Genomic DNA, 17214 nt, shown 5'->3' with positions numbered 1-17214 from the left:
TTAATTATCAATTAATTTGTTGAGTATTGAAGTAATTGGCTGAGTTTATTTCTCCTGGCAGCTGATTTTTCATTTATTTAAATGTTGCTGCCCATAATAGGATTAACCTGGCTTGTGTGCTGGGGTACCTACAGATGTTTCTGCTGCCCACGAGAAGGTAGGTAGGCAGCACGCAAGTTCCTGACCAGCAGTCTGATCAGTCGAAACTGTAGATAGACATTAAAAACTGGAGTAACTCAGCTTTTCTGAACAGGCAGCATCGCTGAAGAGAAGGAATGGGTGACGTTTCAGGTCAAGACCCTTTTACAGACTGGTTGCTGTGCTACAGTCTCTGCTCAGGAATAGTTCAGTTAAGGACATGTCTGCCGGCAGATCACTTGTGATTTTCTTGCAGAAATTTTGCCCCAATTAGAAATAAGGAGAACATGTACATTAATCATTGCTCTAAATTAATCAGTATAATGCTGTAAAATAGGGATGCAATGTTTAAAATATTGACTTACCCACCATTTGAATTCAATAACATTAACTTAAGACTCGATTGCGCAAGCGTTTTTAGAGACATATACAGAAATTTAAAAAAAAGCTATTGCAGAGATCTGTAAGTGGCTCTTTTATCATTAGGATCTCTGTACATTTCTGCATTAATAAATAGTCATGCACATATTAAACGATTAAATTATGTGGAAACTAAGCTGTTTATTTAAGGTGTGGCTATATTAATTGTGACCCTGTGGCTGCAGGAGTGTCAGAAGCCTGGATTATTGGAACATTATCATGTATTCTGCCTAATACGAAACATACAAGAACCTTGACTAATGAGCTAAGTGTGCTCATTAAATCTAAGGTCAACTGTTGAGAAGGGAATGTCACCCGTACTATGAGGCCATTGGAATGTTTGCATATATCATTGCAATTGTGTTTAACGATCAGGTAATGGGCTGAGAATATTTAAATTGTTGTTACAATCTAAATAAAGGATGATGAGGGATTCAAGTTTCAAATTAACCCATGTTCAAATTTATGACACATTAAATGCTTTAAACGGTTATTGATAAATCCTTGAAGATGCTTTGTTGCAGTAGATGGCTGTATAGAATCAGTCTTATGAAGAGAGGAATTCCACTGGAAATATCTCCGTGTTAGTAAAATGGAGGACTTTTGTTTCATTTACTCATTTTCATTTTTTTCTATGGCCTGCCACTTGATATAACAGATGTTTTCCTGTGGTATTCTGTGTCATCCACCATGAAGATATACACAAAATATTCTTTCCTTTTTACTCTCCAGTATAATTCATCTTGGTCCATAGGGGATCCTCAGTAACCTTACCATATATATCTCCTAGGTATCCACAGAAGCTTTTAGAATCTGTTTCTTGCTATATTTTGCTTGTTTTCTTTTTTCCTTTTTCTTATGAGCTTTTTCTTTTAATTACATCTCTTACATCTCTTGTTAACCATGAATTCTGATGAGTTTTTCTGGAATTAAAGGCGTATGTAAATCATGCATTTTTAACTTTGTCATTGTTTGATTAATTCAGTTCCTCAGTGGGATTGCAGCCTTAGTTTAGATTTGAGAGCCTGATTTTTGATTCTACTAAATTACCCCCAATCTTGATATAAAAAATCTGCCATACTATGACCATTCTTCCTTAATCCCCTGTACCATCAGAATATTGATGAACTCATTTTCCTTGCATAATGCCAGATGTAAAATTTACTACTTTTTTGTTGGTTTATCAACATACTGATCAAGGAAACAATTATACTTCCCATGAATTTGTCCTCGATTATCACAGTTAATTTGAGTTGCCAAGTTCATTATTGTTTGAACCGACTAATAGGAGTGCATATTAAAATAAATCGTGATGTCCTCATTATTTCTGATGCAGACCAGGATGGTGCAGAGCCCAGTGGCAATGCTGTGGCTGCTTCCAACCTTGTGCGGCTGGCAAACTTCACCAATCGGCCAGACTGGACTATCAGATCAAAGCAAATTGTTACAACATTTGAAAAACTGCTAAAAGGCATTCCTATGGCTCTACCAGAAATGGTTATTGGCTTGATGACACAACATCATCCACTCAAGCAGGTACGTGTACGCACCACGATTCTTACAGTTAATAATACAAAATCAGGTAATGTGGAGAGTACAGGCCAAACCTGGCATTGTAAACAGTGCATAAACCTGTGTTAATTTTGGCATCTATCCTTGAGATTTGAATGATGATGCTACATAAAGATGTTTCCAGTATGTATAGTATTTGAACTTGTAAAGTTGTAGTCTTCACAGTGATGTCTGAAGAAGGGTCGTGACCCGAAACGTCACCTGTACCTTTTCTCCAGACATGCTGTCCGACCCGCTGAGTTACTCCACCTTTTTGTGTCTATTCATGGTGATGTTTCATCTATTATAGATCTATCAAGCTTTCTTTGAATAATAATTTCCATGTGATTGGTCTAAACCATGCCATGGATGAGTACTTTCCACGAATCAGCTGTTCATCAGTAAATAATTGGACCTCCTGGTGAGATAACGAACCGTTGAAAGTGTGAGGTCTTGGGTTTGGACCTGGGTGTTGGTGCAAGTTCATTTTAATCTGAGTTGTGAGTCTGTCATAAGTGGCCTCTGATCTTTGGATGGGGTAGGAACTAAAATGAACTAACCTACCCCCTTTTAATCAATGTCAGAAGACTGCTGCAGCGAATTGCAGAGTAAGCTGCTGTGATACTCTTAAAGTTGAATGGCTTGCAAACATTCATTGTCTTGCATTTTGAAGCCCCTCAATTCAAAAATATGTCTCTTCTCAAACTGAAACATCACTTTCTGCTTTCTTTGCTTTCTTTCTGTGCATTGTAATTTGGGTTGACCTGCCAGGTATGTTCTCCTGCTCTACATTTCACACTTCTACCTGTTATCACTACAGGTGATCATTTTGGATATATATCCAAAATCATTTTACTGATAGCCTATTTACAGTTCAAGTTGGGAACACTGAATCTTTTGTGTACAGTTATCATCTGGCTAATGGTACAAAAAAAGTCAGTTGCTTAGTCAGCCACTGCCCGCACTCCTTCCAGAATGATGTGTCACTGTTCATCAGCTGCATCCACCCATTCTATACACAACATGCTGGTTATTATTCTGCTGTGAATATTTTGCTAACCTATGAAGCTGCAGGTGGGAGGGGAAATGGCTTGTTATTCGGCTCTGGATGTGCCTGATGCCTTCTGCCATATGCTGATAGTAGTCAGATGCGAAATAATCGTGAGTAAATTGAGAAGAGGGTCCTCCTGACATTTGTGCAACAGATGATTGTTAGTCAAACACTGATTGTTGGTCAAATCAGGACTGTGCAGAATGGTTGGCATTCTCCGATAACAGCCACCAACATAATAATCAGCTCTAACAATGGCCCGTTTGTTTTTTCTGTCTGGCTATTCCCTTTAAAGAAGCTGAGGTTTGGGAAAAGAAAGGGTTTAAAGTGGGCCAGAACTTGCAGGCAAAATCTCTCCACCCACATTTGCAGTTGACTTTGGAATATACAGTACTATTAACTGATCAGCAACAGCCTGCGGGCACAGTCGGCCAGATCCCCCAACATCCAAGCTCTGGAAGGATCACAAGAGGGGAACACCGAACTCAGCCATAAAAAGGTGAAAAGATGTTTACCACCCCCGACTTGTCAAAGCCTTGAACAACGAAAAACATTCAAAGAATTTAGTAAACTATTGAATGATTAAAAAACATTAACAAAAATAAAGCCCCCTTTTTGAAGTGCAGCATTTTAACACAGTCAAATAATTAAAAAAAAAATCTAAATTCTTATCATTGACCTCATCACTGTAGCTTTTGGCAGACCACCTACGTACTAACCTAAATTTTCCGACGCTGCAGGTTGTCTCTTCCGGAAGGTATGACCAAGGAGAGCCACAGGTTTTCCTTATGTTTTGCAGTGAATGCAGCTGTTAGTCCAGCTGAGTGTATTTGTGCTTCAGGTAAAACTGCAGGAAAACATCTGTGCACTTTCTGCACATGTGGTCTGTCGGGAATTAAAAGCTGGTGGTCTCATCTGTCCATCCACGTTCTGAGAAGTCTATGTGGCTCTTCATTGAAAGTACTTAATGGTATAATATTGTATTGATTGTATACCTTATAGAAAAGACATTTAAAAAAAAAAAGATGATTTTCAGGACTTAAAAAAATACATGAATGTAATTATTGTCTTCTTCAACTGCATTAGCCCATGAGGTAAATGGAGAAAAGGATCATATTTGTTCTTGAAAAAGCAAAAAAAATGCACATATTGTAAATCTGAAATGAAAAGTGAAAACGCTAGAGGTACTCTGAAGGTCAGGCAGTATTTGAGGAGAGAAAAAGAGCGTTAACATTTTAAGTCAATCACATCAGTCCTTTGTTAACTGTACAGTGCAGACGTAGAATTTTGAAACAAAAAAATGATCTTTGCAGATTCATTATGTGAAAGCTGAGAGAGTGGCCAGATATTCCAATATTGTGAACATAGTGATCGAAGATCGAAAAGCTTTTCCCACTGAGAGTAGGGAAGATTCAAACAAGGAGACATGACTTGAGAATTAAGGGACTGAAGCTTAGGGGTAACATGAGGGGGAACTTCTTTACTCAGAGAGTGGTGGCTGTGTGGAATGAGCTTCCAGTGAAGGTGGTGGAGGCAGGTTCGTTTTTATCATTTAAAAATAAATTGGATAGTTATATGGACGGGAAGGGAATGGAAAGTTATGGTCTGAGCGCAGGTATATGGGACTAGGGGAGAATATGTGTTCGGCACGGACCAGAAGGGTCGAGATGGCCTGTTTCCGTGCTGTAAATTGTTATATGGTTATATGATATATGTGCAGTTTGCAAAGTGGATTTTGGAAAGAGAGGAGAGCGATTCTGGGTGATATATAATTTTCTGCCCAAAGCTCCGGGCATGTTTGTGCATATATGAATCCTTATTTTAATTCATTTGTGCACGTGCTCGAATATCCACATTAATAGATAAAAGCAAAGGGCATGTGATGCCGTCATTAAAGCCAGTCTGAGTATCAATAAAGATTTCATTTTCTCTCTGAGTCTTCCACCAATATAATCAAGAACCAGAGGACATAAGGTGACAGGTGAAAGATTTTATAGAAACCTGAGGGGAACATTTTTTTACTTAATGGAATGAGCTGTCAGAGGAGGTAGTTGAGGCAGGTACAATAACATAATTTAAAGGAAACTTGGACAGGTACATGGATAGGTAACCTTTTTTGTCGGATCTGGAAAAGGGTCCCAACCTGAAATGCTGCCTTTCCATTTCCTCTAGAAATACTGCCTGACCTGAGTTACACCAGCACTTTTTTTTGTTTATTTTAAACTATAAGGTACCTTCACCATACAACAGCATATGACATGATACCACAAAATATCACTCCAATATGCTGATTGTAATAGAGCAGCACTTTTTCCTGTGGGGAATTGTTTTCAATAGCATCTGCATAATCAGAAGAGATAAATTTAAGATGATGGGTGAAAGAATTAGAGACTGCATCGAGATAAGTTTTAATTGTATTTTGGAATACATAAGATTGTGGATACTTTTAATTAAGACCGAGGCCGAGATGGGCCGAGATGGCCTGTTTCCGTGCTGTAATTGTTATATGGTTATATGGTTATATGGTTAAGAACAATAAAAAAAAGAGAAGCAAAGTAAAGCTTTTTTTTTCCTTTGAGCCTGCTCTGTCATTCATAAAGCTGATCATCTAACTCATCACCACTTTCCTATCATATATATTTATTTATTTATTTATTCATTTTATTTATTCCGAACAAGTAAAGACATTAATAGTAACAAAATCGAAATTATCAAACAATTGGACATTACAATCAATATTTACAAGCAATGAAAAGAACAAAAAGCAAATTTCCAATGTCCAACTCTGTGTCTGTACAAGCTCGAAAAGGAGTGAGAAGAAGAATAACTTATTAAATCTCACCCCCTTTCCCCAACACTTCTACCATATTTAAAAATCAATTAATTAATAATAATAATAATAATACTACCCCATGCAATTCCCCATAATACCTACAGACATATATATACATACAACTATTATACACATACAAACTTCATGTATGAAGTAACCAAACATAAGTAAACAATTGTAAAGCAATAGATAAACATTAACCCCCACTTGTCAACCATCCCCTCCCTTGAAAATTATTTTTTTATATATCATTTTAAAATGATTCATGTTTGTACATTGCTTTAATTCCTCGTTCAATTTGTTCCACACTCCTACTCCACAAACCGAAATACAAAAGGTTTTTCTAGTCGTACGGACTCTTTGTTTCTTAAAATTAAATATTCCTCTTAAATTGTAACCCCCCACACGCTCGTTAAATAATATACCACTTACCTATCCTATTGAAACACCCATTTACATTAACCTGACATTACTTTTTATTGCACTAACATTCTCGACAACTTTCCCTAAATTCTAGCGTTCACCTGCACATTCAGGACAATTTGCAGTGGCAAGTTAACGTACCGGCCTGCTGCACTTCTTGGGATATAGGAGAAAACTAGAACACCCAGAGGTATCTTACGTGGTCACAGGGAAACTATGCAAACTGTACACAGACAACATCCGAGGTCATGATTGAACCTAGGTCTCTGTTACTGAGAGTCAGCAGCTGTGCCGCATATGTCACCCATTTAATTAGAGGCATTTCATGAAAAGGATCAGATGAGTTTGCGATACTCTTATATTTTAGTTAATTTTGTAACATTTACTGGTAGACAAACTACACTGAGTTTCTACAAGCTACAGTGGAGGCAGAGAGCACAAAGTGATGCCTGATTTATAGAGTAAGAAATGGCAGCTTTTATACACAGCAGGTACAGGGCAGTGGTGCCCAGAGATTGTAGTAGACATTGAGTGGCATCAAAGCGGAGCACCAGGTCATGCTCTTCTGCAGGGGAAGGATGAAGTATTAGCAGTAGATGGTGTTAACTGTGAAGCAAAGTGTAAAGGTGAAAAGTGAGAGTGCCTGTGAATAAATATATTACGATGGAGGTTGACGTGCAGATGATGGCCTTGACCTGCTGCGAGCATAGGCCAAGGGCAGTAATAAAGATAGTTGCCAGCTGGAACAATACGATCAAAAAAGGTCAACCTCAAATGATGCGGCTGAGAAGATTGTTGCCATTATGGTACCCACAGCTCTTGAACCCTTAACCTTCCAAAATCCAAGGTATTTTTTATTCAGGTTGCTCTGGAGCTGCAAGAACCTGCTGTTAAAATTTTGTTTTTTTTTAGTCGGGAAAAAGAACCCGCAACTGAAGCAATAGAGGGAGCATGTGAGGATTTTACCTCATTAAATTATGGCTCTAAATAGTTGAGAAGCTCTAGTAGCTAGCCTGGGTGCTGCACGCCAGAAAGACAGGAACACTGTGAATTGGTAAAGTTATCATCTTGGACTTTGTGTCAAACATGGGCCGTGAATGTAAAACAATGAGTTCCCTGCATTGCGATGATTGTTGTGTTTGCTTTGGCAGCACACTAACCTAATTAGTGTTGATTTATTAATGTCACGTGTACTGAGATACAGTGAAAGACTTTGTTCTGCATGTGCTATTCAATTATACCGTAATTGTGCACAACCAAGCCATACACATGTACAACATATAGAGATTTAATAGAGTGGATGTTACGCATGTTAAATAAAAAGCTGCTAATGCCATGTCTGTATTCCCAGATGAATGTCAGGAGCTTGGATAGAAACCTACTACTGCTCATGTTCATGAGTCATATTTTTGCACTATAGTCAATGCATATCTGCTCTAGATTTCACAACATGAGACTTGTGAAGTCCTGTTGTGGAACAAAATAACGCAGGTTAGGAGTAGAGTAATACCGCATGGGGACAGGCCCTTTGACACACAGAGAGTGGTGAATCTCTGGAATTCTCTGCCACAGAGGGTAGTTGAGGCCAGTTCATTGGCTATATTTAAGAGGGAGTTAGATGTGGCCCTTGTGGCTAAGGGGATCAGGGGGTATGGAGAGAAGGCAGGTACGGGATACTGAGTTGGATGATCAGCCATGATCATATTGAATGGCGGTGCAGGCTCGAAGGGCCGAATGGCCTACTCCTGCACCTAATTTCTATGTTTCTATGTTTGAATGCACTTTTTTTTAATGTGCTAACCTGCAGGTCTTTGGGATGTGGGAAGAAGCTAACACAGAGTTGTTTAGGTTTTAAACAACTCCCATGTGACATCTGTGGATTTACCCACCAACAATTACTTTCAATTTATGCTCCTTAGCTTCCGCCTAATGACATTATCATCAACCTTGCCCCAATTAAGTACGTTCCCCCAACATTCAGACTTGTCCCTATTCAATCCTAGGAACTTGAAGCTCCTAATCATATCCAGCTAGGCATCATTGATACTGAGTGGGGTATGTGCTCCACAACGCCTCCTGAAATTGATAATTGCTCCTTTGTCGTGTGAACATTTTTAAAATAAAGATATTTTACTTTTCTAAATAATACAACTCAAGTGGGGCAGGCAGCATCTCTGGATAGAAGGAATGGGTGATGTTTCTGGCCGAGACCCTTCTTTAGGCTGAGGGTCAGGGGGAGAGGGAGTTACAGAGATATGGAAGTGTAAGAGATCAAAATAAATGAAGATCAAGGAAAATGTAGAATAGACCATTGTTAGCTAGGAGAAGGTGACAAAGCAAACACAGATGCAATGTAATCGGGGAGACAGTCAGACTGGTCGGACGGGGAAGGGGGAGGGATGGAGAGAGAGGGAAAGCAAGGTTTACTTGAAGTTAGAGAAGTCAATATTCATACAGCTGGGGTATAAGCCGCCCAGACAAAATATGGGGTGCAACCATTGGTTGTCCAGTCTGAATCTCTTTACTTTCAATGCAAATCTGGTAATAGAAAATAGACTCCTTCTTATCTAATTGAATTTAGTTTAGTTTAGTTTAGAGATACAGCGCGAATGGTCAGTCAACCAGATACTTTCTTATCTCCAATATTTTCCAAACGAGTGAAGAAAATGTCAAGAAAGATTTTGTTTTTAAGGCCACAATAAATCTTTCCCTGTGTTACTTGTAAAATGGCCTGGAGTTTAATCTATAATTCTTGCAGACCCTGGGGAAATTATCGAGAGTTAACACTCTGTGCAGGTATTGCAGCACTTGCTGGAGGTTTGAAATGTTCAGGTTTATTACACATTGCACTTTTAATAGAGTCGGGGAATATGTGCTCCAGATTAGAAGAGGACAGCCGCACCTGACCAATGTGATGAGCATCTTAGAACAGGAAGCAAACCTTGGGCTACAGTTACTGATTGCAGGGTTGTGATGTGTATTTCTTTACACTTCAGGCAGATTATTTAATGCTGAACTTTGTGACTGAAATGTTCTGGGCTGGTGACTCAATTCCGACCAGCAATTGTTTATTATTGAGATAGAAGCCTAAGGTTGTCATTGTCTAACTATTAGACGTATTCCATTTATAATTTATATTGTTTCAATCTAGGTAGCCTAATCTCATGCAGAATGTAAGGAATAAGAGCAGGATTACCGTAGGTCAATGTGTTCAGTACTGATGTATTTCAAGTTAACTTTCCTATTTAATTTCCACATCCTTTGGTTTTCCTCAGAATTGAGACTGCAGTTAAATGCTAAACTGCGAATTTGTGCTTCAGTGTGGGATTTGACATTCTACCTCCTTTTATGTTTCACAATTTTATCTCAACTTGGCTACATCTTCAAGCTCTTCTAAATAAAAATCTCTTTGTTTCTAATTCCCCCAAATTTTCTTGCTTCCATTATCTATGTTTTATTTTTATTTTCTTGACTTTAGCATATAAACCATCTGCTCTGGTTGGTCAATGAGTCTTTTCTCTATCTCTAATATTATAATACTAAAACTGGGACTAGAAGCTCTGTAATATGCGATCAAAGGAAATGGGCACCCATGAGACACAAAAGGCAATGCGGCTGTCTTAACGCTCCTGGGTGTAGAGTTTGCATGTTTTCTCTGTGACTGCTTTGGTTTCCTCTGAGTTCTCTGGTTCCCTACCACATCCCAAAGATATGCAGGTGGTTGAATTATATTCAGAATATTGCACCTTTTGTGCAGGTAAGTGGCAAAAGAACCCGTGAAGTTAATGAGTATGGTGCGAAATAATACATTGCAGAAGTATAGGGAAATAAGGAGAGGGAATGGGAAAAGTGGCATTACTTCTCTGGGAGTTGACATGGGCGAGATAGGCCGGATGCCAGTCTTCTGTATCCTTATAAGTATGTAAAAATACATGCCATCATTCCGTGAACTGCCTGGTTATCACGAAGTGTATTTAAGTTGCCTTGAACCACAGAAATCTCAGATATCGAGTCATGACAGAAGATATGTGTAGGAAGGAACTGCAGATACTGGTTTAAACCGAAGATAGACACAAACAGCTAGAGTAACTCAGCGGGACAGGCAGCATCTCTGGAGAGAAGGAATGGGTGACGTTTCGGGTCAAGACTCTTCTTCAGAATCATTCGAAACGTCACCTATTCCTTCTCTCCAGCGATGCTGCCTGTCCCGCTGAGATAGTCCAGCATTTTGTGTCTATCGTCGGTTTAAACCAGCATCTGCAGTTCCTTCCTACACACTTACTCTTTATTACCTGTCCTGAAAAACGATTGAACTGATATGCACTCCGTTTCGTAAGCACTGAATGTCAGATTCTGTTAATGACGTGATCTTGATGTTCTTTACTAACTAAAGGTGTCGCACCGTGGTACAGTATGTGCTGTGAATTAGCGTCATGAGGGTACAAATGCTGGGTGGACCAGCTGGCCAGTCAGTTTCCATGGAAACATCATATCCGGTGGGGGCGCTGCAATGGCGGCAGCCCTGTCAGCAGCGCGTTAGTTTTTTCAACTTTTTAAATTTTTTTAGTATGTTTTAAAGTATGTTTTTAATGTTTCTTTGTGTGTTTTGTGTGGGGAGGTGAGGGGGAAACCGTTTTGGCCGCCTCCTCCATGGAGAGGCGACTTTTTCCAGGTCGCCTCCCCGTGGCGTAACAGCAAGGATTGGCGCGGCCTTTCCCGGAGACGCGCCCGGGGCTTCAGCGGCGTGGACTCTCGGCGTGGAGCAGGTGAGCCCTCGCTGGAGGGGAGCGCTCCGTTTCGCTGGCCCGGGGCAGCCAGCAGCCTGAAGCAGCGGTCTGCACAGCTCCAGCTGGCGTGGCGTCTACATCCCGGGATCCCTCGTGGGGGATCCGGGGGAAGAAGAAGCCATCACTGCCGGCCCGCGGCCAACTTCTACCGCGGGCCCGTCGTGAACTTAACATCACCCCTGGAGGGGAGCTTCGATCGCCGACCCTGCAGTCTGCGGTGCTTCTGTCTGAGGCGTGGCGGGGACTTTAAATCTTCGACCGCCGGCCTGCGGCCTACACCAACTTAAAGCCGTGGTCTCCGGTGGGGAAGAGCCGACTCTGGACTTACCTGGACTTGTACCTTGTCCTTTTACCATCTGGATGCCCGCAGCAACGGCTGCGGAGGGTTGAGGTCCATACCACGGGGGAAAATGGAGGAGGACTGGCAAAATTGTGTGCCTTCCACCACAGTGATGAATGCTGTGGTGGATGTTTATGTTAAATTTTTATTGTGTTTTTGTGTGTGTTCTTTATAATTGTACCGCTGCTGACATATTCATTTCACTTGCACTTATCTGCAATGTGACAAATAAACCGTATTGTATTGTATATCAGCTCCAAAAAATCTTTGAACGAGGCAAAGATTGAATGAAAGGTCATGTGAAAACAAAACTAAAATATAAATTGTTTGAAAGGTGATGCAGTGCAGTTTATAGGACCAATATCCTAGTGGAGAAATTTGCAAAGGCAGCTGGGGAGACTTTAAACTAGAATGGTTGGGGCGAGGGACTCAAATAGCGAAAGGTAGTAGACAGAATGGGAGGCAGGAAGCAGAAATGGGAAGCACTCGGACACAAGAGGAGAAAGAAAAAAAAGGAAATAAACAGAGAATAAGAGACGGGGGTTTTCTTAAATGTGCATATTTTAATGCTAGGAGCATTGTAAGAAAGGTGGATGAGCTTAGAGTCTGGATAGACACCTGGAAGTATGATGTTGTGGCGATCAGTGAAACGTGGTTGCAGGAGGGCTGTGATTGGAAACTAAATATTCCAGGATTTCGTTGCTTCAGGTGTGATAGAATTGGAGGGGCAAGAGGTGGAGGTGTTGCATTGCTAGTCAGGGAAGATATTACAGCAGTGCTTTGGCAGGATAGATTGGAGGGCTCATCTAGGGAGGCTATTTGGGTGGAATTGAGAAGTGGGAAAGGTGTAGCAACACTTATAGGGGTGTATTATAGACCGCCAAACGGGGAACGAGAATTGGAAGAGCAAATATGTAAGGAGATAGCAGAGATTAGTAGTAAGCACAAGGTAGTGATTGTGGGAGATTTCAACTTTCCACACATAGACTGGGAAACACATTCTGTAAATGGGCTGGATGGGTTGGAGTTTGTAAAATGTGTGCAGGATAGTTTTTTGCAGCAATACATAGAGGTACCTACTAGAGGAGGGGCAGTGTTGGACCTCCTGTTAGGAAATGAGACTGGACAGGTGGCGGAGGTATGCGTTGGGGAGCACTTCGGGTCCAGTGATCACAATACCATTAGTTTCAATATAATTATGGAGAGGGTCAGAACTGGACCTAGGGTTGAGATTTTTGATTGGAGAAAGGCTAACTTTGATGCGATGCGAGATGATTTAAAAGGAGTGAACTGGGACATTTTGTTTTATGGGAAAGATGTAGAAGAGAAATGGAGGACATTTAAAGGGGAAATTTTAAGAGTACAGAATCTTTATGTTCCTGTTCGGTTGAAAGGAAACAGTAAAAATTGGAAAGAGCCCTGGTTTTCAAGGGAAATTGGACATCTTGTTCGGAAAAAAAGGGAGATCTACAATAATTATAGGCAGCATGAAGTAAATGAGGTGCTTGAGGAGTATAAGGAATGTAAAAAGAATCTTAAGAAATAAATTAGAAAAGCTAAAAGAAGATATGAGGTTGCTTTGGCAAGTAAGGTGAAAGTCAATCCAAAGGGTTTCTACAGCTATATTAATAGCAAAAGGATAAGGAGGGATAAAATTGGTCCATTGGAGAGACAGAGTGGACAGCTATCTGCAGAGCCAAAAGAGATGGGGGAGATATTGAACAATTTTTTTTCTTCGGTATTCACCAAGGAGAAGGATATTGAATTATGTGAGGTAAGGGAAACTAGTAGAGTAGCTATGGATACTATGAGGTTCAAAGTAAAAGAAGTACTGACACTTTTGAAAAATATAAAAGTGGATAAGTCTCCAGGTACTGACAGGATATTCCCTAGGACATTGAAGGAAGTTAGTGTAGAAATAGCCGGGGCTATGACAGAAATATTTCAAATGTCATTAGAAACGGGAATAGTCCCCGAGGATTGGCGTACTGCGCATGTTGTTCCATTGTTTAAAAAAGGTTCTAAGAGTAAACCTAGCAATTATAGACCTGTTAGTTTGACTTCAGTGGTGGACAAATTAATGGAAAAGATACTTAGAGATAATATATATAAGCATCTAGATAAACAAGGTCTGATTAGGAACAGTCAACATGGATTTGTGCCTGGAAGGTCATGTTTGACTAATCTTCTTGAATTTTTCAAAGAGGTTACTAGGGAAATTGACGAGGGTAAAGCAGTGGATGTTGTCTATATGGACTTTAGTAAGGCCTTTGACAAGGTTCCTCATGGAAGGTTGGTTAAGAAGGTTCAACTGTTGGGTATAAATGCAGGAATAGCAAGATGGATTCAACAGTGGCTGAATGGGAGAAGCCAGAGGGTAATGGTGGATGGCTGTTTATCGGGTTGGAGGCAGGTGACTAGTGGGGTGCCTCAGGGATCTGTGTTGGGTCCTTTGTTGTTTGTCATGTACATCAATGATCTGGATGAAGGTGTGGTAAATTGGATTAGTAAGTATGCAGATGATACCAAGATAGGGGGTGTTGTGTATAATGAAGAGGATTTCCAAAGTCTACAGAGTGATTTAGGGCATTTGGAAAAATGGGCTGAAAGATGGCAGATGGAGTTTAATGCTGATAAATGTGAGGTGCTACACCTTGGCAGGACGAATCAAAATAGGACGTACATGGTAAATGGTAGGGAATTGAAGAATACAGTTGAACAGAGGGATCTGGGTATAACCGTGCATAGTTCCTTGAAGGTGGAATCTCATATAGATAGGGTGGTAAAGAAAGCTTTTGGTATGCTAGCCTTTATAAATCAGAGCATTGAGTATAGAAGCTGGGATGTAATGTTAAAATTGTACAAGGCATTGGTGAGACCAAATCTGGAGTATGGTGTACAATTTTGGTCGCCCAATTATAGGAAGGATGTCAACAAAATAGAGAGAGTACAGAGGAGATTTACTAGAATGTTGCCTGGGTTTCAACAACTAGGTTACAGAGATAGGTTGAATAAGTTAGGTCTTTATTCTCTGGAGCGCAGAAGGTTAAAGGGAGACCTGATAGAGGTCTTTAAAATGATGAGAGGGATAGACAGAGTTGATGTGGACAAGCTTTTCCCTTTGAGAATAGGGAAGATTCAAACAAGAGGACATGACTTCAGAATTAAGGGACAGAAGTTTAGGGGTACAGGTGCACAACCTTTTATCCGGTGTTCCGGAAACCGAAAAACTCCGAAAACCGGCCATTTTTTCCAGGATGTCGTCTGCACACCAAAGCTCGCGTTTGGCGTCAAAGTTGACCCGAAACGACCCATGGTCAACCCAGGTCTGTACTTCTGTAGCGGCTGCCTCCTCCCCGGAGACCGGGGAGACACTTAAACATCTGTAAATCATTGCTTAAATGTTAGTCAGTTAGTTTGGAGGGCTTTTATGTGAGGGGGGGGTGAAGGGGTGAAGGGGTAAACTTGAATTCTTAGTCCCCTACCTGGTCGGAGAGACGGGGAGCGGTCAATGCCTTACCGGGTCGCCGTGCAGTAAGCTCCACAGCGCTGTGGCCGCCAACTCCCAGCTGGAGCACCGGTTGTAGCTCCGACCCCGGCAACTCTACCCCTGGCTGCGAGGCGCTCCAAATCCAGCGCCGCCCGCGACCGGACGCCCGCCCAATGTTGGGAGTCGGCGGCGTCGCAGCGCTGGGATACCAGCGGGGAAGCGGGCAATGCCTTACCGGGTCGCTGTGCGGTAAGCTCCAGGGCGCTGAGGCCGCCTTCTCCCAACATTCGCGGAGCTGGGACTGCGGGCGTCTGACCGCGTGCCGCGCTGGATTTGGAGCGCCTCGCAGCCAGGGGTAGAGTTGCCGGGGTCGGAGCTACAACCGGCGCCGCCCGCGGCCGGACGGAGCCCCCAGCTCCGCGATGTTGGGAGTCGCCGACCAGGTAGGGGACTAAGAATTAAAGTTTCCCCCTTCACCCCCCACCACCACCACATAAAATCCCTCCAAACAAACTGACTAACATTTATGCAATGATTTACAATGATTCCCCGGTCTCCAGGGAGGAGGCAGTCGCTCCAGACTTTTCAAGCCGCCTGCGCTACCTACCTAATCGACGCTAAAAATCTTCCATTCGAAAATCCGAAAATGTCCGAAATCCGACAAGTGTCTGGTCCCAAGGCTTTCGGATAAAAGGTTGTGCACCTGTAATATGAGGGGGAACTTCTTTACGCAGAGAGTGGTGGCGGTGTGGAATGAACTCCCAGTGGAAGTGGTGGAGGCAGGTTCATTGGTATCATTTAAAAATAAATTGGATAGGCATATGGATGAGAAGGGAATGGAGGGTTATGGTATGAGTGCAGGCAGGTGGGACCAAAGATCCTAGAGGGACAAGATAGACCACTCCTCGAAAAACGCGTAGTATGACGTGTGTGACCGTCGACGCCATTTTGTTAAGCATTTTATTGGGCTTCCCCCACACTGTCATGGCGTCCTGGTCTAAATTTCATCTCACTGCTCTGCTATCAAGTATTCTAATCGTAAATCTAAACGACCCAACCTGTCATTCTTTAGGTTCCCCAATAAAAAAGAAAGGTGAGAAAATATTTTTATTATTTTCAGTCGATATTCTGTCGTGAAAATGGTATTTTCTGTTCTCCCATCAACGGCCATTGGGAAACATTAGTCGGTACATTAGAAAGTTATTAGACTTATTTTTAATAGTTCTTTACTCACCACAATAATAAAGACAATTTTAACACTTCTGTACGTTTTTGGTTTTGTTTTGTAAGGGATTAGTCTGCACAATATGGCCCGCGGACACATTAGGTCCAGTGACCAGGAGATTTTTCGAGTCCGAGAATGGGCGGCTGTTACCCATTATATTCCTCGAACATAGGGACATAGCAAACAACACTCACATACATACAAGACATCACAAGCCCGCCGTGAAGAAGGGTGCAATCAAATATTATATAACTCTGCTATATCATCTTTGGGTGCAATGGTGGGTCGGGGGGTTCGGTGGCGGCGGCCGCAATCAAAGATACTAGTGGAGCTCTGCTCTATAATCTTTGGTCGGAATGGGACGGCTGCGCGTTATAATGTGCTATCGTTCCACTCTCCCTCTCCCCCTTCTCCCTCTCCCCCTTGTCCCTGTCCCCCTTCTCCCTGTCCCCCCCTTTCCCCTTCTCCCTCTCCCCCTTCTCCCTCTCCCCCCTTCTCCCTCTCTTCTCTCGATCTCTCTCTCCCCTCCTCTCGATCTCTCGCTCCCCTCTCTTCTCTCGATCTCTCTCTCTCTCTCTCTCTCTCTCTCCCTCTCTTCGCGATCTCCTTCCCTTCCCTCTCTCCCACCCTTCCATCTCTCCCTCCCTTACCTCTTCGTGAGAGTTGGCAGCTCTGCTATGCCTTGGGTCCAAAAGAGGATAGATAGAAAATACTTAATTGTCTTTGTAAGAAGATTTTAATAAGCTCTTCTACATTTAAGGTAAATTGACATATTAGAGGCAAAACACATTTTCAATATACAGGTCTCTCCACACAACTGAAAACAATTGCATTTAAGTGATATATCATCCATTGTTCAGGCAAGTAGCACTAGGTTACAATAAACTTCCTGCATATTCCAGGAATTCATCTCATAAAAATGGGAGAGGCTTAAATGCATTGTAAAATCATAAATC

General features: G+C 41.7%; 1 protein-coding gene across 1 annotated transcript in view; it reads left to right on the top strand.

Moving 5' to 3' along the window:
* Positions 1-17214, top strand: part of spata20 (spermatogenesis associated 20) — a 338661-nt gene that overhangs the window by 112445 nt on the left and 209002 nt on the right. The window contains exon 14 of the mRNA XM_055654097.1: positions 1895-2094. Coding sequence (XP_055510072.1) covers positions 1895-2094 — 200 coding nt within the window. The remainder of the gene's footprint in view (positions 1-1894; positions 2095-17214) is intronic.

Source organism: Leucoraja erinacea, chromosome 23, assembly GCF_028641065.1.
Source record: "Leucoraja erinacea ecotype New England chromosome 23, Leri_hhj_1, whole genome shotgun sequence".
NCBI lineage: Eukaryota > Metazoa > Chordata > Chondrichthyes > Rajiformes > Rajidae > Leucoraja > Leucoraja erinaceus.
This window is presented reverse-complemented; position numbering and strand designations above follow the sequence as displayed.